General features: G+C 40.7%; 1 protein-coding gene across 5 annotated transcripts in view; it reads right to left on the bottom strand.

The window, feature by feature from the left end:
• Positions 1-12,068: 12,068 nt before the first annotated feature.
• smarca2 (SWI/SNF related BAF chromatin remodeling complex subunit ATPase 2) overlaps positions 12,069-23,270 on the bottom strand; it is a 69,092-nt gene continuing 57,890 nt past the window's right edge. For all 5 annotated transcript variants that reach the window (XM_084053991.1, XM_084053994.1, XM_084053992.1 and 2 more), the window contains exons 30-34: positions 19,972-20,077; positions 18,453-18,554; positions 17,016-17,145; positions 15,872-16,005; positions 12,069-14,041 (exon numbers count right to left, since the gene is read on the bottom strand). In XM_084053991.1, coding sequence (XP_083910117.1) covers positions 14,006-14,041; positions 15,872-16,005; positions 17,016-17,145; positions 18,453-18,554; positions 19,972-20,077 — 508 coding nt within the window. In that variant the 3' untranslated portion in view covers positions 12,069-14,005. The remainder of the gene's footprint in view (positions 14,042-15,871; positions 16,006-17,015; positions 17,146-18,452; positions 18,555-19,971; positions 20,078-23,270) is intronic.

The following is a 23,270-nucleotide window of genomic DNA, read 5'->3' as shown; positions in this document are numbered from 1 at the left end:
TAAAAACACGAATCGGCCTGTTATAGCGCCACCATGAGGCTGATTTGAATCATTTCTTCCTCGGCATAGTGGAAATGTACGTGCAAAATTGAAAGGTAATTGCATGCTGTGTTCATGATTTGAGGCATTTTGTTCAAAACGGAGTACTCCTGCAAACTTTTGAAGCCATTTTTAGCCAATCAGGATGGAATATGAAAAATCTGAAAGACCTGTTTCGTTTAATGACTATAGAGATACTGTGTACCGATTTGCAGGATTTTTGGACCAAATCTGTAGGAGTACTGTCAAAAAATAATATGTTTTGCACAAATCGGCCTCCTGATGGCGCTATAAAAGACCCATGTGAAAAATTTGGGCAGAGGTTCTTCTGTGGCATCCAGGAAGTGTGTGTGCACAGTTTCACTGCGAGCAAGCCAACGGTGCCGGAGATTAGCTGTACACAGGCAGAATGACACACGGACACACGGACGGACGGACACACGGACACACGGACGGACGGACGGACAGACAGGGGGCAAAAACAATTATTCAATCCCTTCGTGACAAGTATCTTTAGTACTTAGTAGAACCTTTTAGTAATTTATAATGTTTATTGCATACGGTAATAATTGTCTCTGCCAGGCCGAAAGGCATGGCGAGAGAGTATGTTTTACCCCCTGTCCGTCCGTCCGTGTGTCCGTGTGTCATTCTGTCATTTTGTGTACAGCTTATCTCTGGCACCGTTGGCTTGATCGCAGCGAAACTGTGCACACACAGTCCCTGCATGCCAGAGCAGAACCTCTGCTCCAAATGTTTCACATAGGCCTTTTATATCTATTTCAAATCAGCCTCATGGTGGCGCTGTAACATGCCGATTCGTATTTTTATCTATAACTGCACCGATCAGTGTAAAAGCAGGTCAAATTTAGCAAAACACATTTTTAGAACAAAATGCCTCAAATCACGCATGCAGTGTCCGATTGCCGTGCACGGCCTAGGAATAAATGGCACCCTTTTCACATTGGCCTATTATAGCGCCACCAGGAGGCCACAATAACCTACCCTTGATAGTGTTAAAGCATCACTTGTCCTTCATCACATGTAATTACTTGGGTACTCTTGGGTGACATGAAATCTAAGTTAAAGCAGAGCACAGTGTTTTCTCTCCCCCTCCCTCTCTCTTTTTCTCTCTCCATACAGTACATTAATGTACATAATGTTTTGCAAAAGAGAAAAGTGAAGGACTTTTTGCTTGAATGTAACCCTCATTCAATGATAAAAGAAAAAATGACCAAGCTTTCAGTCAGATGACCTTCATCGGGGCAAAGCAGACTGATCTTCAAGACTCTCAGAGACCGTTCCTTAATCCGTTAAGACCGGGAACGCATCTTTGTCATTTTAAGATTTCTTTGGCTATTCAAAAATAGCAGATCTACAAGCTCATAGCGCGGCACCGAGTGCCGCGCTATGAGCTTGTAGATCTGCTATTTTTGAAACATTGTTAAAATGTGCGCAAATCTTTGAATATATATATATATTTTTTAAGCGAACATTTTTAACTCAAATCTGTGCTTCTGGGGGTCCCTGGAACAACATATTTTGAGATGAGGGGCCGCGGCCAAATACATGACATGGAAAAGTTGGAGCACCACTGATATACAGTAGTAATTACGATTTAGAAAATACTTTTAGATATGTATCTGGCCGCGGACTCCCATCTCAAAATGTTTTGTTCCAGGGACCCCCCAGAAGCAAAGATTTGAGTTCAAAATGTTCGCTTTAGAAAGATATAAACTATTCAAAGATTTGCACACATTTTCAAGATTTCTCAAAAATAGCAGATCTACAAGCTCATAGCGCGGCACTCGGTGCCGCGCTATGAGCTTGTAGATCTGCTATTTTTGAATAGCCAAAGTATAAAATATGGGATGCGTTCCCGGTTTGAATGGGTTAAATTCTAAATACCCTGGCTGGTACATTATGTACAGCCATTCAAAGCCATCCCTTCATCCCACCACCGAAACCTTTGAATTTTGAATTAAAGAAACTTGCATTGATCCAAATGTGCAGAACATCTTTTTAAAATATGCAATGCCACTGTTTACAGTACAGTACAACCTGACATCATTATATCTACACTGTATTGGAGCAAAGGGCAGGAGATACATTCAGTCCAAAACTGAAACTTAAAAAAAATAGCAAAAAGTAGCAGATCTACAAGCTCAAAACACGTCGCATCGCAGCACGCTTTGGGCTTGTAGATCGGTTATTTTTGCTACTATTGTGTGACACTGTGGTACAGTATGACGAAGTAGGGAATTAATTTACAGAATAATATTAAAAGCTAAAATATGGAGATGATAGGTTTCTGCCCGACAGCAACGTTTATGTGTCATTTCCTTCAGGGACATGATGAGCTGACAACATAACAGCAGATAATAGAGTCTCTAACTACATCTACAGTACTGTAAATAAGTCCTTTTTTTGTTTACTTTTACTTTACTTGAGTATCTCCACTTTTCGATACTTTCATACTTATTGTTTACACTACATGTCAGAGCAAATATCGTACTTTTTACTCCACTACAATCATCTGGCAGCTTTAGCTACACGTTACTTTGTAGATTCAATCCATTCCATAGTTATTGGCAGTTGAATGTAGGTTGTTTTCGCCAAAAAGCAACAGAAAGCACTCAAAGCAGAGAGAAAGGGATTTTTTTTTGCGATCACGTGATTTGCTGCTTCACTGGGAGTCAAATGGCGACTCATAGGTTAGCGAAGAGCGCCATCTAGCTTCTAACACTGAAAACACCAAAACACGTCATTGGCAGTGAATGAGTTTGAACCCATTGAGACCTGAAGCCGATTCTACATGTCTCCTAAATCTCATCAGTATTCTGAAAAACCTATGTTTCTATATGAGTGGTGTTCAATTCTTTTCACGTCAAGGACCCCCAAAATTATATGCATTTGGCCGTGGACCCCCATCAAAATATTTTGTTCCAGGGACCCCCAAAAGCAAAGATTTGAGTTAAAAATGTTCGCTTTAAAAATATTCAGAAGATTTGCACACATTTTCACGATTTTTCAAAAATAGCAGATCTACAAGCTCGTAGCGCGGCACTCGGTGCCGCGCTACGAGCTTGTAGATCTGCTATTTTTGAATAGCCAAAGTGCAAAATAATGCTTTTTAGCTCAAATCAAAAAATGACACCGTTCCAGGTCTTAATGGGTTAATAGAAAAAGAAATCGATAGAATAATCACAAAGAAAATATCAGCCCTACTAACATCGCTGTTCTACAGCACCTGCCTAAACATGCTCTCGCTAGTCGCGCTACGAGTTAAAAGAATAATAGATGGACATACTAAACGATTATTATACCAAAGAAACAAAACCATTATACCAAACTAAACTCATTTTGAACTAGGGGAATCATTTTTGTAAGTATACGGCGCCGGAGGTTCCGGTCGTGTGTTCTGGCCACCTGATGACATAAAGTTATTTCCGCTCCAGACCGGATCAGAAACCCGAAAATTATATTGATCCCAGTCTAATAGTCTAATAAAACATTGATGTATCTAATAATAATTGCACATTACAAGTGGAAGATTACAGTTAACACCTTTTTTTTAACTCTTTTCCACAACGTTGACTTAAACGGGTTTCCCCCCCGCACAGTTCTTTCACTATTAGCTTTGAGAGCAGGTCCATTACTTCTTCAGTTCCTGACACAGATTTCCCCAACCTGTCCTGGTTGGCTTTTTGCGTCTTTTTAGCATGACACTCGGCCTGAATTTTCATTTAGTTCCATTATTCAGTCTGAAAGCCCTCTCAGTGCAGCCGTTTTCTGAGATGGGGGCGTGGCCAAAGTGGGACTCTTTGGCGATTGGTTCATACTGAATTATCCCGGGGCCGCCGGTCGGTTTTCAAAAACGGGTCCAGAGTCAGACCCATTGTTTGGAAACTACTGCTGGTGTTAGCCACTAACTCTGATGACCATGTGTTGCTCTCAGTCTCATTCTCTAACCCAACCCGGGAACGCTTCTGTGTCACTTCTAGATTTGAGCAAAAAAAAAGCATTATTTTACACTTTGGCTATTCAAAAATATCACATATACAAGCTCATAGCGCGGCACTCGGTGCCGCGCTATGAGCTTGCAAATGTGATATTTTTGAAAAATCGTGAAAATGTGTGCAAATCTTTGAATATGTATTTTTTAAAGCGAACATTTTTAACTCAAATCTTTGCTTCTGGGGGCTCCCTGGAACAAAATATTTGGGGATGGAGGTCGGCGGCCAAATACATATCATTGTGGGGGTCTTTGACATGAAAAAGTTTGAGCACCACTGATATAGAAACGTACGTTTTTTTCAGAAAACTGTTGGGATTTAGAAGACATTTCTAGAATCGGCTTCAGGTCTTAATGAGTTAAAATCTGCTCCTCTCTCCCATACTATACTGTGCTATGGCAGATTCCCCTGTGCATGGTGGTGCATGATGATGACGTAAACGTAACCCTGTGAGCTTGCAGATCTGCTATTTTCACCATTTCAAGTTTTTTTCTTTTTTTTATATAATACTAAATAAGGAACGTTTTTTGGACATACGAGGTTTCCACCCTGACAGCATGATGAGCTGTAACTGCACTAGTGCTGTGAAGTGTTTTGATAAACACAGGATGACGAGCCGGGGGGGGGAACCGCAGGTGGGCACTGGAGAGCTGCTTTGTTTTGCAACAGCACTTTGTACTACATTTTTACTTTACATTTTTGAGGTAAAAAAAAAAATGATGTTGCTATATCGCAAACGTTTTCATGTCAAGGACCCCGAAATGTATTTGGCCGTGGGACCCAACTCAAAATATTTTTGTTCCAGGGACCCCCCCAGAAGCAAAGATTTGAGTTACAAATGTTCGCTTTAAAAACGTATATGTTCAATGATTTGCACAAAATGTTCTCGGTTTTTCAAAAATAGCAGATCTACAAGCTCGTAGCGTGGCACTCGGTGCCGCGCTACGAGCTTGTAGATCTGCTATTTTTGAATAGCCAAAGTGTGAAATACCGCTTTTTAGCTCAAATCAAAAAGTGACACAGATGCGTTCCAGGTCTTAATGGGTTAATAAACGTGTACATTTTCCAATATTTTATACTTCTACTCAACTCCTTAGAGCAGGGATATTCAACTAGATTAGGCAGGGGGCCACAATTGTAAAGTGACTTGAAGTCGGGGGCCACAAGACCGTGACAACAAAACTGTTTGTTGTGTGCTATAATGGACACATTATTTCCATTATGGTAACTTATTAGGGCCTGCTTCACACTGCATTCATGCATTTTGATGTTTGATAGGAATATTAAGAAAATAGGAAGTAAATATTTCAGTGTGTTCTGTGCACGGAAGCGTCTTTGTGTGAAGAGTATAGGAGGCAGGCTGGCAAGGTGAAGTGTTTGCATGTTCGTATGAATGAAAGGTTTATTCGTTTAGTTTTGAGCACCCAGGTGATAAGAGCACAAGCTCTGGTGTGTTTGAAGGGGATGAAGATGGAGAAGCTGGACTAAATCCACACAAAACTGACAAATACAAGCAAATGCATGCATAAGGAGAATCATTTCTTTGGTGTAATTGACAACATCCACTCAAAGCTCAGAAATAGTTACAAATGGATGGTCCGTGATGGATGAACTGCACTCAAAACCCCTGTTGTGCTCTTTTATGCTGATGTGCCAGCTACATGGTGGAAAAATAATAATTGCTGAACTACTTGAAAGCTACATTATTCTGAAAGTAGTGAGAAGTAGAGAAGTAGAATAGAAGTAGACAACATTTGTTTCTGTTTTGTTTCTTTATATTATGAAAAGGTCTATTAGTATACTTTTTTTTTTACTTTTGATACTTGTACTTTTAGTTTTCATACTTAATACATATTTTAACACCAGATACCTTTCTTAAAATCGATTATTGATTTTTTTGAATAATCGATTACATCGATTAGTTCGATTAACTCTTGCACCTTTAATTGTTAGGCACGTGTCATAAGGCTGAATGGCCACAACACCGCTCCATGGGGTTGAACACAGTCGTTGCTTGTTGTTCATATTGATGCATAACAAACTGTCAGCCTGTGGTACAGACTAAACGTAGCCTATACTCTTGTTCCCTCTAACGCAAAATGCATCTCTAAAGCCACACCATGTGTTCTGACCACATCTGTGTAGTACTACACTTTATGGTGTTGTGCCCAATTACATGTTGGCAAAACAAGTCACCGCCACCAGCCACAGTGCCATGTACCACACAATAAAATTCTTAAAACTAACTGGCTGCTTTTCCTGTTTGTGGTTGGGTGTTAGCTTGTCGAAAATGACTGAAAAATAAGCCACTCCATGTGCAAAACTCATGAGGCATAGAATGTTGTTTTCTTAACCTCTTTCTTTCTCTCTGTCTGTTTTAATTTAAGTGAACAATTATGGCAACCTTGTTTGAGATAAGCTACCCACTGACGCGTACGAATTAGTCAAACGGAATGACGAATTCAAGTATACTTGTGAAATCTCCTTTTATAAAAGAAAAATGTCATATTGGATTGTGGTGGCTGGTGGGCTTCTGAGCTGCAGAAGTCATGACAACGACTTTCTACAGAAACACTATTATTTGTAACAGTAACACTCCCAAATTGTGTTTCCAAGCAACTCACTCAAAATGTAGCACCGAAGGATCGAGGGGGTTCTCCCTGCAACTATTCCAATCCACTATGGTGTGAAGTTAACAAACAGAAATGATAACATACTGTTCCCGAGCCATGTGGCCCATAGGACTAGCTCCTGTTTCTGTAGCATGAGGCGGCTTGATGCATTGGTTCTCAAAGTGGGGTCCGGGGACCCCCAGGGGTCCTTGAAGGGGTTCCAGGGGGTCCCCAGCAAAATGTGTTAATATAGCGTCACAAAAATCTTTACCTTTTATACTTTGGCTATTCAAAAATAGCAGATCTACAAGCTCATAGCGCGGCACCGAGTGCCGCGCTATAAGCTTGTAGATCTGCTATTTTTGAAAAATCTTGAACATTTGTGCAAACCTTTGAATATATATATATTTTTAAGCGAACATTTGTCACTCAAATTGAGCTTCTGGGGGGTCCCTGGAACAAAATATTTGAGATGGGGGTCCGCGGCCAAATACATATCATTTTGAGGGTCCTTGGCACGAAAACGTTTGAGAACCACTGGCTTGATGTACAAGTACATCCCTCTGCCACGATGTATGAGTACGAGTATACCCACTGGACATGACGCTACTATGTCACAGGGACTTACCCCCAATCCAACCCTTGATTCTGAGTTCCAAGCAGATATGCATTGGGTCCCATTTTTATAGACTTTGGTATGACCCGGCCGGGGGGATTGAACCCTGACCTGATCCCAATCTCACGGCGGACACTCTAACCAAACGGCCACCCAACACGTTCCCATGGCAAACAACAACTTGGTTAAATGAAAAGTCAATAAGACAATACCAACTGTGTACCAAAATGTGTGTGTGCCTTCTGAGGCACATGGGGAGCTCAGGAGTAAATTAATTCCCGAGTCAAACGGATTCCAACGGGCTTTACGAATAAAGTTAATTCCATAATGTTTCATTCAGTTACGCAAACGTGTAATGTCTAAAAAACCCAATGTTTTGCAAGAAAGCCAGAGGAAATAGTAGCTCTTACCAGGTAATTAACCCAGCTTAACCCAATTCTCATGTTAGTGCTGTGAAACCTTGAGTGCCGTTGTGCATTATGAAGTGAGACTGATTTCAGAATACGTCGGCTTCATTCACGGTGAAAACATTGTCCAACATCATTCCCTAATTCCGCTCTATCCTTTGACTGTCTGATTTCTATTTAAGATACAACTGTGGTTTCTCAAAGTGGGGTCCAGGGACCCCTCAGGGTTCCTCGAGGGGGTTACCAAATGAACCCATTCTGTCTCAAGAGTCTGAGCGAGCTCAGACTATGGCTATGGGGGTCTTTGAAATAAAAAAAAGTTTGAGAACCACTGAGATACAGTATATCAAGTCCACAAAGTCCACAGAACTGGGCCTTATATATCACAATATCTAAGTTAACCCATTAAGACCGGGAACGCATCTGTGTTTTCATTTTTAGATTTCTTTAGGCTATTCAAAAATAGCAGATATACAAGCTCGTAGCGCGGCACCGAGTGCCGCGCTACGAGCTTGTAGATCTGCTATTTTTGTAAAATCGTGAACATTTTGTGCAAATCTTTGAATATATATATATTTTTGAAAGCGTTAGGATTTAGAAAACATTTTAATCGGCCTCATGTCTTAACGGGTTAACCCATGGAATCTTTCCAGTGCTAATAGTCATTTGATAATGACATCAGACCATATAAGAAGACCTTTCATCAGTCATTATACTGTACAAATAAGGGATATGGCAAATCTCCTTCAAAGCATGTAGTACACATGGTGTAGAACAGTACTATATACAGCTGCACACATATTCTACACACATATACATTTAACAACCTTTTTCTATCGTCTTCTTCTTTAGTGGGCGGACCAACAGGGCCGGGCCAATAGAGGGACTTGTCACTGACTGACTCATTAAGTTACAGAGACGTTGGGTCAGAGACGCTTGCTACAGTATATGGTTAGAAAAGATCGGGGCTGAATTTAGAGCCTTTACACGTCACGCCTGCAGTATGACAACTGACATAGACAGAGCAGGCTTAAGTTAATTAGGTGATACCGATCATCCTATTTGTTGATCAGAATAGATCAGATTGAGAAATAGGCACATGAGTTCATCATCATGTGTGAATTATACCTTTACATTTAACCCATTAAGACCGGGAACGCATCTGTGTGTCATTTTTAGATTTCTTTGGCTATTTTTGAAAAATCGTGAAAATTTGTGGCAAAATCTTGGATTACATGTTTTTCAAAGCGAACATTTGTAAAATATTTAGTTCCAGGAACCCCCAGAAGCAAAGATTTGAGTTACAAATGGCCGCCAAAAAAAAGAAAAAAGAAATCAAATATTTTCACAACTTTTCATCATTTTTCAAAAATAGCCAAAGAAATCTTAAAAATGACACACAGATGCGTTCCCGGTCTTAAAGGGTTAAAGGGTATTTACAGTATGAACACACAAATGGCTTAAAACGTGCAGACTACTTGGCAATGCGTTTCTAGTAACAGCTCTTCCTCAGGCAGCGATGGCAAGTGTGTGAAATCCTGTCAAATTATACAGGAAAGGTGGGGAATAAGGGAATAGAGCCTTATTCTGGACACGACACCACCACTGACTATCCCTCAAACAAATTGCCCACAATCTTGCACCAGCCCATATGCTACGTTTCACCTGGCCTTGTTTTCATAAATGCCAAATGTGTGGAAACGTGAGTAGGTGTGTGTGTGTGTGTGTGTGTGTGTGTGTGTGTGTGTGTGTGCTGCACTATCCTCCACTATCCTCCTCTTTAGTGTTGCCTCTGCAGCTGACCAGGGGCCTCAGTACAAGATACAGAAGAGAGCCTTTCTCTCAATCATGCGTTAAACTGGTAGTGAACCCAGGAATCCCGAGAGGGACAACAGCGTTCTCCCGCTGTCTTTTAAGTTGTGCATGCGTTAGTACTGATAGGGCCCCGTTTAGCGCCTTGAAAGTGGACGTGTTACAACACCAGATCAACTGGGTTTTCTAATAACAGTGAGCCATCTGGCCCTTTCACATCATCATTCATGACTCATTAGAAAGGCTTTGCAGTGAAATTCCCTGAATCTGTTTGGGAGTGGGCGAACCACCGTTTGCCTGCCCCGGAGAATGTGATGATGGCGGGACCCCTAACAAAGGCTACAGAGGAATAGCAGGAATTGCATTGGCACCTGACTTTTTCCAGCTGACATCTCTGGGTGCTCAGACAAGGATTAACTTCCAATTTGCCCTTTTCTTCTCGGGCTCAAGTCTATCCAAACAGTTCGGCACATCAAAGAGCTACGTAAACAGAGGGCCGGTGGATGCCTTTTCTTCAACGGGAATCGGCTTAGATGAGCTCCGTTTAAAAAATGGCAGGAATACAAAAAGGAAAGCTGTTTTTGATGTGTGGGGGAGCGTGAGGGTCCGGCTGAGGGCCTCTCTCCTGCCCTCCAGTGTTTGAGTTCATAACATGCACGCAAGATACCCCAATTGGGTGCCAATTGCAGGGAAAGGGAGTCTGGAGCATTCTTCTTCAGCTCAAGAGACCATGCAACCGTGTTTGACCTTGCTGTGTGATAAATTGGATTATTTGTCAGTGTGGGACAAGATGACATTAAGCCCGGGGCGCTCTTGAGTCATTGAATGAAAAATACGACTGTGTAAAAACTAATGGATGGACATGGGGAATTCTTTCTTTGGTGTGATGGTCAAAATCCACCCAAAACTCAGTAATAGCTACAAATCGATGGAGATGGCAGAAGGAGAAGGACCACGTCACCGATTTTCAGCCTATCTTCATATAATTGGTCCTCACAAATGCTCATTATAACCATTTCTGTCTACTTTCGTCTTAGAGGAGGGCTATGAACAGGGAGAGGGAGGGAGAGAGAGAGTGAGAGAGAGAGCACAAGCTCTCATGATGCGTTTCATTAACCATTAGTTGAGAGTTCGAGCATCATGACATTCAGCCTGGGATGCTATTGAGTGATTGGAGTCCACTCAAAACTCAGAAATAGGTAGCTACACATAAGAAAGGAGATGGCATGTAATGGACGAACTGCACTCAAAACTCATGTTGTGCTCTTTCATGTTGATGAAAAACGTAGCTGAACTACTTGAAAGCTACATCATTAGTGAATCTAGCCACAAGCTACTTATAAATATAAGTTAGACACACTGATGTGTGAGATCATTCACCTGAAAGAATGGTACTGGGACAAATTATCCAGTCTCTTTTACAAAAAACTAATTTCTGGCTATTTTGTTTCTTTGTACTATGGAAAACCTAACACCAGATACTTTTCTTAAGTACACATGTGAGCTAATTTAACACTTTGATCCAAGTGATGTTCTTAAGAGTGATTTAACTTTTACTGGAGTAAAAATATAATTAAAGTAAGATATCTGTCCTTTTACATTACATTACATTACATTACAGTCATTTAGCAGACGCTTTTATCCAAAGCGACTTACAATAAGTGCATTCAACATAGGTAGGGAACGAAACTACTAATCACCAGAAGTCTTAAGTGCATTTTCTGCAAAAACAAGCAACCAAGAGTATACCTAGCGCTAAGGTAAAAGTGCAATATATCAGCTATCTACTTTCATAAACACATGAGATAAAATAGCAAAATCAAATGAGCAAGAGCTAATACAAAAAGTGTATCGACTAAACAAGATCCAATAAAACAATACAAAACTAAAACAAGAGTTCGTACAACTAGTTAACAACCAGTAGGCCAGGCAAAGAGGAAGAGTAGTGTTTCCTGAAGAGGTGGTTTTTCAGTCTGCGGCGAAAGATGGGCAGTGACTCTGCTGTCCTGACTTCAGTGGGAAGTTCATTCCACCACTGTGGGGCCAGAACAGAAAAAAGTTGTGACCGTGTCGATCGACCAGAAGGATGGCTCAAGTATGGCTTTTAAGTACTGTACTTTATAAACCACAGTTTTTTTTAAATGTATGTATAACTTGCAAGGTGGAATTGGGCAGCAGTCATGGAGCAGTTGCAGTTTTGTTACATGGCGGCTGGACGGCTACCGGATCTGAAGTCCCTTCGCACCACAAAATAAAAAAATATTGATAATCAATAATGCGTTTAACCAACCAGTTACGCATGAACTTTTTGTTTGTTTGCCTTGTGGCCCCTGACTTCAAGTCATTTTACAATTGTGGCCCCCTGCCTAATTTTGTTGAAAACCCCTGGGCTAAGACCAGGAACACATGTTCGCTCAATGCCATGTTCCAGCTTCGTTTCCTGTTTTACTCTGAAATATGTCACGATAGGGAAGTAAAATACTCGAAAATGCCATTTCAGCTCGTCTTTAAGATTACAAATGAAAAAGCCGGGAAGGTAGGTTTAAAAAAAGGAAGAAACAAATCGATAATGTGCTGAAAATCCGGGAGATTTTATTTGCTCTGGGCTATGCGTTACAACCACAAAGATATTGTGCAAAGAAAGCAAAGATTAAGTCACACTCATGGAAAGCTGGCTAGTACAGGGTACAGTACACATACAAAAAAAAAAAGATGTCTGTATATATTCACATACAGTATATTGCAATACGAGGACATGCCACAAACAACATATAAAACAATAGTATGGGAGCTCAAAACTAATGACTAACTAAACACAGAGGCATAAATCAATGTTCTATCTATATGACACTGTCAAATCACATTCAATTTGTTCCTTTAAAAAACATAACACTGTTTTCTTTTAAAAATTTGAAGTCGTCCTTGCACCGCTGTGCAAAATCTCACAATAACTGGCTACGTCAGCTGCAACTTTCTGCCTCTTTACTGTTTGGTATTAGCACTGCGAAATGCAATACCCAATGGAAAGTCTTTATGTCAGTGGTTCTTAAAGTGGGGTCCATGGACACCGAGGGTTCCTTGAGGAGATTCCAAATGGACCCTTAGTTACGGCCGGGGGTCCTTGGAATTAGAAAGAAATGTTCGAGAACCACTGCTTTATATGCTCAAACAGCTACTGTATGCTCACCTCTAACCCAATAAGACCTGAGGTGATTCTCAAAAATGTTTTCTAAATCCTAACAGTTTTTGGGGAAAAAATCGTGACAAAAAAATGTCACGATTTTTCAAAAATAGCAGATCTACAAGCTCATAGCGCGGCACAAGCTCATAGCGCGGCACTCGGTGCCGCGCTATGAGCTTGTGTATCTGCTATTTTTGAATAGCCAAATAAATCTTAAAGTGACACAGATGCGTTCCAGGTCTTAATGGGCTAAGCTATAGAGTGGCCGGCAGCAATTAAAGAAACAAGTGGTTTGTTTGTCTACTGATTTGTTGATTTAAAATCACACCACGCTCGCCGGAGAATCTGAAGAGATCAAAACGGACGCTTCATCAATGGGTTTTAATCCCTCTTCTACTGCGTCGTGATCTTAACACAATGAACCCTGTCCTGTGGTACAAACATCTACAGTACAACAACTCGAAAAGAATGAAGTGAAGATTATACGAAATAACTGGATGTAACTAAAAGGAGGTGCTGCCTCTAAAATGCAAGCTTATGACATTCTGTAAAAAGCGATAATAAAAGAAAGAAAAGGATTTATCGATCAGGACGATGCCAAATTTAATGTGTAGCTCACCAGGCACTAACGAAGACTTTGTCTTTCCGGCTGGACATTTTGGTATTTTTTTAGACAGTATTTTATCATCTGTGTGATTGGAAAAGTGACAAGAAGATTGGTAATAGAGGCCCACGTACTACACATGCACACAGAGTGTCCTCTTGTTATTTCTTTAGGCGTTTCCTGTTAACTCGTGTAGGCAAATCAAATAAATGAGCAGTTTGGGGCATCATATGTTGACATCACACATTGGTTGCTCTAGCGATTCTTTTAGAGAAATGTCCGGGGCCACTTCCTTTTTACGGTGTTTGTTGAACAAATAATTCCGTAGTTTTTCATTGATTTTCATATTCAAAGTGCAAGCAAGCCGTTACAAATACAGCATTAGCTGGTATGTGTTCACCAAAGGACTAAATTGGAGACACAATGTCACCAATGCTCAAATGTAAAATCTTTTTTGTCTTTTCAGGTTAAAAAGGTAAAAAATATTCTATAAAATAGACTCCTCCAAAGTGAAATATATTCAAACTGGTTATTGCTGTAAGCATGATTTCTCTCATTACATTATTTCAAACCGGTAGGGGCGGTGGAGGGCTTCTATACAAAAGACACCACAGCAAGCCAAAGTGGGGGGAAAAACAATGAGAGAAAGGGAGAGCGTGGTAATATAGAACATATTTTCTTTCTTTTAATAAGTGCTACCGATTAACTCCCACCTGCTTCCTCAATCATCGTCACTCTTACTCCTGTCTGATTGATCCTGCAGACACAGATAGAGAGAGAGGGGGGGGGGAGAGAGAGAGGGGGGGGGGGGGGACAATAAAATAGCATTAGCAGGGCTAAGGCAGGGTTAGGAACGAATTACTAATTATTAGCAACCACAAACTGTCAAGGGGGTCTTGGGAAGGTAACGGCAGTCTGCGGGTGAAGCAGACGTGTGCCCTGACACCATCCACTTCTACCTTCCTACCCTCGACTGCCACTAAATCACTTTGAATATCCTGCCCAAGCTGACAGGCTCAGTGACTATACACCCAACTGGTGCCGGTGGAAGGAAGAGGGGAGAGGGTCTTGAATAACTTAAAAGTATACAGCGAGAGAGAGAGAGAGAGAGAGAGATAGTGAGAGAGATTTTTGAAAATGTTTGAAATATAAAATAAAGCTTAACCCATTGAGACCTGAAGCCGATTCTACATGTCTCCTAAATCTCAACAGTATTCTGAAAAACGTATTTTTCTATATCAGTGGTGCTCAATCTTTTTCATGTCAAGGACCCCCAGAATTATATGTATTTGACCGCGGACCCCCATCAAAATATGTTGTTCCAGGGACCCCCAGAAGCAAAGATTTGAGTTAAAAATGTTCGCTTTAAAAGTATATATATTCAAAGATTTGCACACATTTTCACGATTTTTCAAAAATAACAGATCTACAAGCTCGTAGCGCGGCACTCGGTGCCGCGCTATGAGCTTGTATATCTGCTATTTTTGAATAGCCCAAAGTGTAAAATAATGCTTTTTAGCTCAAATCTAAAAATGACACAGTTCCAGGTCTTAATGGGTTAAAAGTATACAGCGAGAGAGAGAGAGAGATAGTGAGAGAGATTTTTGAAAATGTTTGAAATATAAAATAAAGCTTAAACACACGCCATTACGATATTGAAAATCCAAGACGTTATCTAGTCTCCTATCACCATATCAATATAACATCGGATCGAACACGGATCGAACACCCCAGGCCTAACAGTACGTATACGTTTGTTTTGTTTTTGGAAAAAGTGCATTTAGAATTTGCATCGACGAACGCTGGCTGGTGATGACATTGCTCTCATGATGAAAGACGAATGAATAACGGGGTCGATGTGGAGCAGTGGTGGAAAGTAACTAAGTACATTTACTTAAGTACTGTACTTAAGTACACTTTTGAGGTATTTGTACTTTACTTGAGTAATTCCAATTTCCAATACTTTTACTTCTACTCCACTACATCTCAGAGGCAAATATTGTACTTTTACTCCACTACATTCATTTGAAAACTTTAGTTACTAGTTACTTTTCAGATATAAATTATTACATTATGAAACATACATTAACCACTTCAGCCCTATTTTATACCTAAGCTATTTGAAAATAGCCGATCTACAAGCTCACAACGCGTCGCGATGCGACGCGTTGTGAGCTTGTAGATCTGCTATTTTCAAATATTTTAGTACTTTTACTTTTGGTACTTTAAGTACATTTTGATGCCAATACTTCTGTACTTTTACTCAAGTACATTTTGAATTCTGGACTTTCACTTGTAACAGAGTATTTTTATATTGCAGTATTGGTACTTTTACTTAAAGGGGAAATCCACCCATTTTCAATATTTAACTATGTCATTAATATAGCATAAAGAAGTTGTGTGGAAATAAGAAAAAAGTTCCCCCCTTTCTGTGTTGCCTTGAAATGGAGGATTGATTGTGGGTTTAACATTGCAAATTACAACATGATGACTCATAATGACATAGTTAAATATTGAAAATGGGTGGATTTCCCCTTTAAGTAAAGAATTTGAGTACTTTTTCCACCACTGATGTGGAGTGACCTACATTGTCCTCTTGCTCGTCGTCGCTGTCATCGTCGCTGACCACCGGCTTGGCCTTCCCTCGGCTCTGCCTCTTCTTGCCTTTTGCGTGGCCGTGCTCGTCTTTATTCAGCTTGATCTTGACTCGTACCGACTTGGCTGCGGGAGACATAGGAAGAGGCGGAATTTATAGCCAGACTGTCCTGATATGATAACGGCCATTAACCCATTAAGACATGAGGTTTTTTGAAAGTTTTGAAATTTTGAAACATTTTGAAACATTTTGAAAAAAATCTAAAATATTTTTTTTTCAAGATTTTTTCAAAAATAGCAGATCAACAAGCTCGTAGCGCGGCACTCGGTGCCACGCTACGAGCTTGTAGATCTGCTATTTTTGAATAGCCCAAAGAAATCTTAAAATGAGACGCAGATGCGTCCCCGGTCTTAATGGGTTAACCACATGAACCCTCGCATCTATTGGGGGGAAACATTCGGCGGAACTATAGACGAGCTATAGGCGATCTATCGGCCATTTCCAAAGAGATTTGGTGTAGAGGGAAAAAAGGAGGGGGGGCAATACAGACGCCTGGGGGACACCAGTCAACAAAGTATACCTATCTACATGTGGTGCTTTAGTTGGTGTTAGTTTAACACTGTATGCATCCCAATATTCTCTTTCTCAGCGCATTGACTGACAGCAACTGTACTTGGTAAACACATTGTACCTACTTTTTGACAATAAAGTTGATTATTGATTCCACTAAACATTTCTCCAAACGATGGGCTATCAAAGTGAGTCTCAAACTATACAGAGCAGACCCAAACAAACAAAGGGTAGGGACCTAGCCTTGGATCAAGACTATCATAGATGTATTCGATAAATTTTGACATTTGCATATCTATGATAGTCTTGGTCCCCCCCCCCCCCCAATTGTCACTGGACATCCGCCGGTAAAGTCCGTATTTCTCAGAACATGTACAAATAATTCATAATGTATTTTTCGTCCTGGGGAGACACCAATTGTGTATGTTGGGTCTTGAGCTGAAAGGTTTAGGAGCCCCTGATACAGAGCCTCCTAATGGGAGGGAATGTGTGCGTGTGCGTGTGTGTGTGTGTGTGTGTGTGTGTGTGTGTGTGTGTGTGTGTGTGTACTGATGTGGCATCCTACACTCAGCCTCTGACTCTTCCTCCTCCTCCTCCTCCTCCTCATCGGTGTCGTCGTCGCTCTCCTCCTCCTTGGCGATCTTCTGCCTGGCGCTCTTGAACACAGACTGGAGCACAATGGAGTCCTCGTAAATCTGGAAAAACAAGCCCGATAAGCAGAATGACACACACACACACACACACACACACACACACACACAAACACGCTGCTCCCAAGACAACATCCTGACACGCAGCAGTGCGTGGAGAACAGGGAGAATCAGAACCGAAGGGAGATAGAGGACAGTGGTTCTCAAACTTTTTCGTGCCAAGGACCCCCAAAATGATATGTATTTGGCCGCGAACCCCCCATCTCAAATATTTTGTTCCAGGGACCCCCAGAAGCACAATTTGAGTGACAAATGTTCGCTTAAAAATATATATATATATTCAAAGGTTTGCACAAATGTTCAAGATTTTTCAAAAATAGCAGATCTACAAGCTCATAGCGCGGCACTCTGTGCCGCGCTATGAGCTTGTAGATCTGCTATTTTTGAATAGCCAAAGTATAGAAGGTAAAAAGTATTGTGACGCTATATTAACACATTTTGCTGGGACCCCCTGGAACCCCCTCAAGGACCCCTGGGGGTCCCCGGACCCCACTTTGAGAACCAATGAGATGCAGAGATAAAGACAGAAAGAAAGAGGGGTGAGTAGACGAGAGTACACGTAGGGAAGATAGGAAAACAGAAAACGAGCATAGAAGAAAAAGCCAGAGTAGATGAAAGAGATAGGGGCTGTCACCATTACAAATTTAAGCTGACCATTAATTGTCACTCAAATAATTGCGATTAACGATTTTATTGTGCGTTTGGCGTTGAACGTTGGAACATATGAAGCCTTTTAGGCTTCCTAACCTCCTTCCTTTTAGGCTTCCTTATCAAACCTTCCTTATTAACCTTCTTCATCAAACCTTCCTTATTAACTTATTCATTATTTAACTTTTTTATTTTATTCAACTTTTTTTTTCTTTCTTTTTTTGAACTTATTTCTATTATTTTACTTAACTTATTAATGATTTAAATAATGAATTATATCTACTTATTAATTATTATTCCTTACTAACCTTCCTTATCAAACCTTCCTTATTAACCTTCCTTTTAGGCTTCCTTATCAAAAATTGCACAGGGCAGATGTGTCAAATAACTGAAATATACAAAGAAATTATTGACATATTTAATAATTTGTATACATGTAAAAAAAAAAAAAAGAAATAGCTGATCTACAAGCTTCCAACGCGCTCTCTGCTTTTTTAATATTCGAAAATATGTGAAAATCTTTCAACATGGAAACGATTATGACGATTATGCAAAAATGATTGCGGTAATCTCAAATAATTAGGAGTTATGTGATAATTGTGACAGGCCCAGAAAGAGAAGGAGTGAGTCGGGAAGGTTCAGACCTGCGAGCCCTCTAGGTTGAAGGTCTGGGCGTTGTGACAGAGCAGCATCACGTCCTTCTCCACGTCTCCCACACTCCTGTACTTATGGCTCCTCACACGTTCCTGACGACACAAATACACAATGAAAAACAAAACAGCACAGGGAGTTAGTTATGCCCGTTCGCCTTTGTCGGGGCGAACGGGCATAACTCTCTGAGAGTTCTTTCTGAGCTCCAAACTTACTTTATCGACTGCCGCCTCCCAAAAAACATTCAAATTCCATTTCCAACTCTCCCATAGAGCATACAAAATATTCCAAATGTATCGCTGTTTTTTTAACCCATTGAGACCTGAAGCCGATTCTACATGTCTCCTAAATCTCAACAGTATTCTGAAAAACGTATGTTTCTATATCAGTGGTGTTCCATCTTTTTCATGTCAAGGACCCCCAAAATGATATGTATTTGGCCGCGGCCCCCATCAAAATATTTTGTTCCAGGGACCCCAGAAGCAACGATTTGAGTTAAAAATGTTCGCTTAAAAAATATATATATTCAAAGATTTGCACACATTTTCACAAATTTTCAAAAATAGCAGATCTACAAGCTCATAGCGCGGCACTCGGTGCCGCGCTATGAGCTTGTATATCTGCTATTTTTGAATAGCCCAAAGTGTAAAATAATGCTTTTTAGCTCAAATCTAAAAATGACACAGTTCCAGGTCTTAATGGGTTAAAGGTACTGGGTGAGAGTTCTGTTCGGGCAAATGGGCATAACTCTCTGAAATCAGTATTTCCTGTGTTTAAATAACACATGTTAAAAGAGGAACAACAGAGAGAAAGTGATAACATTATTTTGGTTGATTATTGAATACTGAATACTATGGAATACTATGTAAATATAATTGTTTTAACAGCTATCAAAATGTCATATTGGATATTTCAGTATATTGGTCAGTCGCAATTTCTTCTACTATGAAATCTATCATTTATGTAAGACTTCAGAGTCTGATCTGATCACATCTGGGGACTACAGCACACTTTCAAAACAGCTTGTTTGATTTAACCAGTGGTTGTGCAAGGGCGGCCCATGGCTGAGGCCGTGTGTTGGGAAAAACTGAAAAGTCATTATATTATTCTGGTTGTGTGCATGATGTGGCAGCATCACCAATAATATACAGTATAGTTCTGACTGACCTGTGTGCATTTATTTATTTTTTGTTGAGATACTATTCCCTGCCTCTGAAAACTACAGATTGAAAGAAGAAAATAATGACATTGTCTACAGAAGAAATGGAAAGCTTGTGTGTACATTCCAGTAAAAAGACCCTCTCTTAAACTGAATTATGCTGCAAAGGCTTGTCGCTTTCTGTCTTTGGTTGCAGTAATCTGTTGGGTTAAAGGGAAGGCAATGCATAGAACCTGGTTGTTTTGCTACACAACAGCAGTATTTCCCAGTAAAAAAAAGTTCCAGTGTGTTACACAATGGGGCTTTGACGGCAGTTCCTTTTCTCTTTTTAATTCATTAGTTTATCAACCTACCTTGATCTTCTTGAAGTCCACAGGTTTCCTGATCAACTCGTAGTACTCTGGGAGCTCCTTCCTGGATGGCAGCTGGACAAAGACCTCGCTAAGTTGTCTTCCTGCGCTGTTGAACGACACACCAGGCCTCGGTGAATAACAATTGATATGCATTCACTCTTTGATATGGTTCACGGTTAGATATGTACTGTACAGGCTACATTCTGAAGAGGGCTGTGTGAGGGCTGAAGGGCTGATTTATACTTAATTGCGTAACCAAGGTCGCACAGCGAACGAATAGCCGAATGTATCCGTTTGTGCCATCTCCATTGTACACGCAGTGATAGCTCTAACCCGGTTGTTATAGTGACAGGGCCCATTGGGAACGGCAACAATTTCAGTGGCTTCAGCGCAAAAACATCCTTGGATGAAATGTGATCATGACGGCTCAGGCTTTTGTTCTTATAAATGTGAATTGGCAAAACAGTATAACAATTGGCAATTTCAAGACAATCAAGGATGTCCGTGACATATGTTAGACCACAGTAATCTCGTTTCGATTATCGCCCGGGGACCAACACAATTGCCGCTTGATTCCACTTTGGCACCCGATAAACCCCAGACTGTTACCTGGTCCACTTAAGAGATAGCGCTCACGATATGTCTAGGCACCTCTTTCTTGGTGCTTCAAAATGTCCCTTGCCTTCTAATTTGGCGCGGCACAATGTTCCATTCTGGAGCTCGCTGCTTCTCGGGGAGAAATGCACAAGTCTCGAGAGCGGAAAATCCTAAATCTGTCTGTGTGTAAATGGAGGGCCAGGAGTTATGATTGAGGTGCACCGAGAGAGAAAGGAAAGAATTCAGCTGGTGGAAAGGTAGGTTGGTGGATTCCAGCGAAACACTCCCTTCAAACTAGGCTGCCAGTGCATATCTGAGCAATAAGAACACAACGGGCAAAATAACCTGCCGTGGCAAAGAATATTCTACACCACCGGATGGAACACAGATACTATGCATGCTTATGTTCTCAATCCAGTAAAACACAACACTGACACGAACATAACAGGAAAAGTACACAAACAGCCCTGGGTCTTTCTTAACCCTTTAAGACCTGAAGCTGATTCTACAAGTGTCTTCTAAATCCCAACAGTATTCTGAATTCTGATTTGTGTTTCTGTATCAGTGGTGCTCAAACTTTTTCAGGTCAAAAATTTTAAAAATAAAATAAAAAAGCATAATTCACATAGTGTGGGCAAGTTGTTTTTGCCAGTGTGAGAGATGGATACATACAAATGACATTATGTGCACACAACATCATTAGTATTCCGTGTGGGCATGAACTCACTCTCTCATTTTGTGCATTTTTTGTACACAAAATAATTACACAGGAGTTAGGCTGACATACCCACCATTTCATGACATTACCATCAATCTTCTGCGTGTGCACATAATAGAAAATAATAATTAACTAGAAAAAGTGCTCCTCGGAGCACAGGTCTCCGCCAGGTCAGGTAGGTTATTGTGGCCTCCTGGTGTCACTATAATAGGCCAATGTGAAAAGGGTGCCATTTATTCCTAGGCCTTTCATGGCAATCGGACACTGCATTCATGATTTGAGGCGTTTTGTTCCAAAAATGTGTTTCGCTAAATTAGACCTGCTGGTGGCGCTATAACAGGTCAATGTAAAAAGGGTGGCATTTCTTCCTCGGTCTAGTGGGAATGTGCGTGTGAAATTTCACGGAAATTGCAAGCTGCGTTGATAAATTGAGGAATTTTGTTCAAACCGGCAATGAGAATGGAATATGGGAAATCGGACAGATCTGTGTTGATCACATGACTATAGAGATACTGTGTACCGATTTGCTTGACATTTGGATAAAATCTGTAGGAGTAGTATAAAAAAATGGGTTTCGCACAAAGCGGCCTCCTTGTGGTGCTATAACAGGCCCATGTGAAACATTTGTTCTGAATTGGCATCCAGGGAGTGTGTGTGCACAGTTTCGCAGCAACCGGGCCAATGGTGCCAGAGATTAGCTGCTCGCGAACGGACAGGACACACGCCGGACACAAGGACACACGGACGGACACTCGGACAGGGGGTAAAACATACTCTCTTGCCATGCCTTTCGGCCTGGCGGAGACAATTAATTATTATTATAATAATAATAAAAAGAACATGTACAAAAACAAATTTACACCTATGGTAGTATCAATCTTAGCCATACTTATCCAGAGCTTAACTGCAATAACCACATTAACCACCGTCCTTAACCGGGGTCCCCCAAGGGTCTGTACTTGGTCCCCTCCGTCTACGAGCTTGTAGATCTGCTATTTTTATCGAATGTTGGCCTATTTTTGTATGTATTATGGCATGCACAGAATAGGGATGCTAGGGTTCATGTGGTTAAAATCTGTGTGTAAATGCATTTGGTCACATTAAAACCAAGAACGTGTAACAATAATCTAAATGTAAATTAACAATAACCTGAAAAAAATGTTCTTCCTGCCCTGTGCCTGCATTGATTGATGTACTTTCTTCCTCTCTGCCATCAAATATATTCTGACTGGTAAAAAAAAAAGAGAAGAAAAGCAGGAACACTGCAAGTGCTCATTAGTGTACTCCACTGGCGCCTTTGACAGGCTATGTGGGGAATTTGGGTAGAAAAGGTGCAATCTCCCCTCAAGAGCTTCACGTGTAGGCACATTCTAGTTCATTTGCAAACATGCAATGGCTTTTTATTTGACAAACATGAATTATTAATTTGGCAAAACACGAAGCAGGGCTCCATACATGTAGTGTTTCGGAAATGGAGTGCATATACGTATATAAATTGCAGGGGGTACTTGAGAAAAAGTGGAAAATGGAAAGATTTATTTTACCGTTATGTTTAAAGATGAAACATTGACAAACTGTGTGAACCTGCTGATCTGTAAATTAAATCAAACTTGAGTAGCGGGGAATTTGGGTAGAGAAAACACGTGTAGGTACATTCTGTAGTTCATTTGCAAACATGCAATGGCTTTTTATTTGAGGAACATGAATTATTGATTTGACAAAACACGAAGTAGCAGGTCTCGATAAATGTAGTGTTTCTCAAATGGGGGTGCATAATATACACACACATATATATATATATATATATATATTGCAGGGGGTACTTGAGAAAAGTTGGACAGATCTGTGTGATACTTGCATGCACGCTCCCAGTAAGCCAAGGAAGAACTTCTACCCCAAATGTTTGGGGTAGGCCTCATGGTGGCACTATAACAGGACGCTTCACGTTTTGGCCTATAACTTGAACTCAAATCCAAATAGCTGG

Source organism: Gymnoscopelus microlampas, assembly GCF_963454915.1.
Source record: "Gymnoscopelus microlampas genome assembly, chromosome: 4".
NCBI classification, from domain to species: Eukaryota; Metazoa; Chordata; class Actinopteri; order Myctophiformes; family Myctophidae; genus Gymnoscopelus; species Gymnoscopelus microlampas.
The sequence above is the reverse complement of the archived record's forward strand: the minus strand, read 5'-3'. Positions and strand labels throughout refer to the sequence as shown.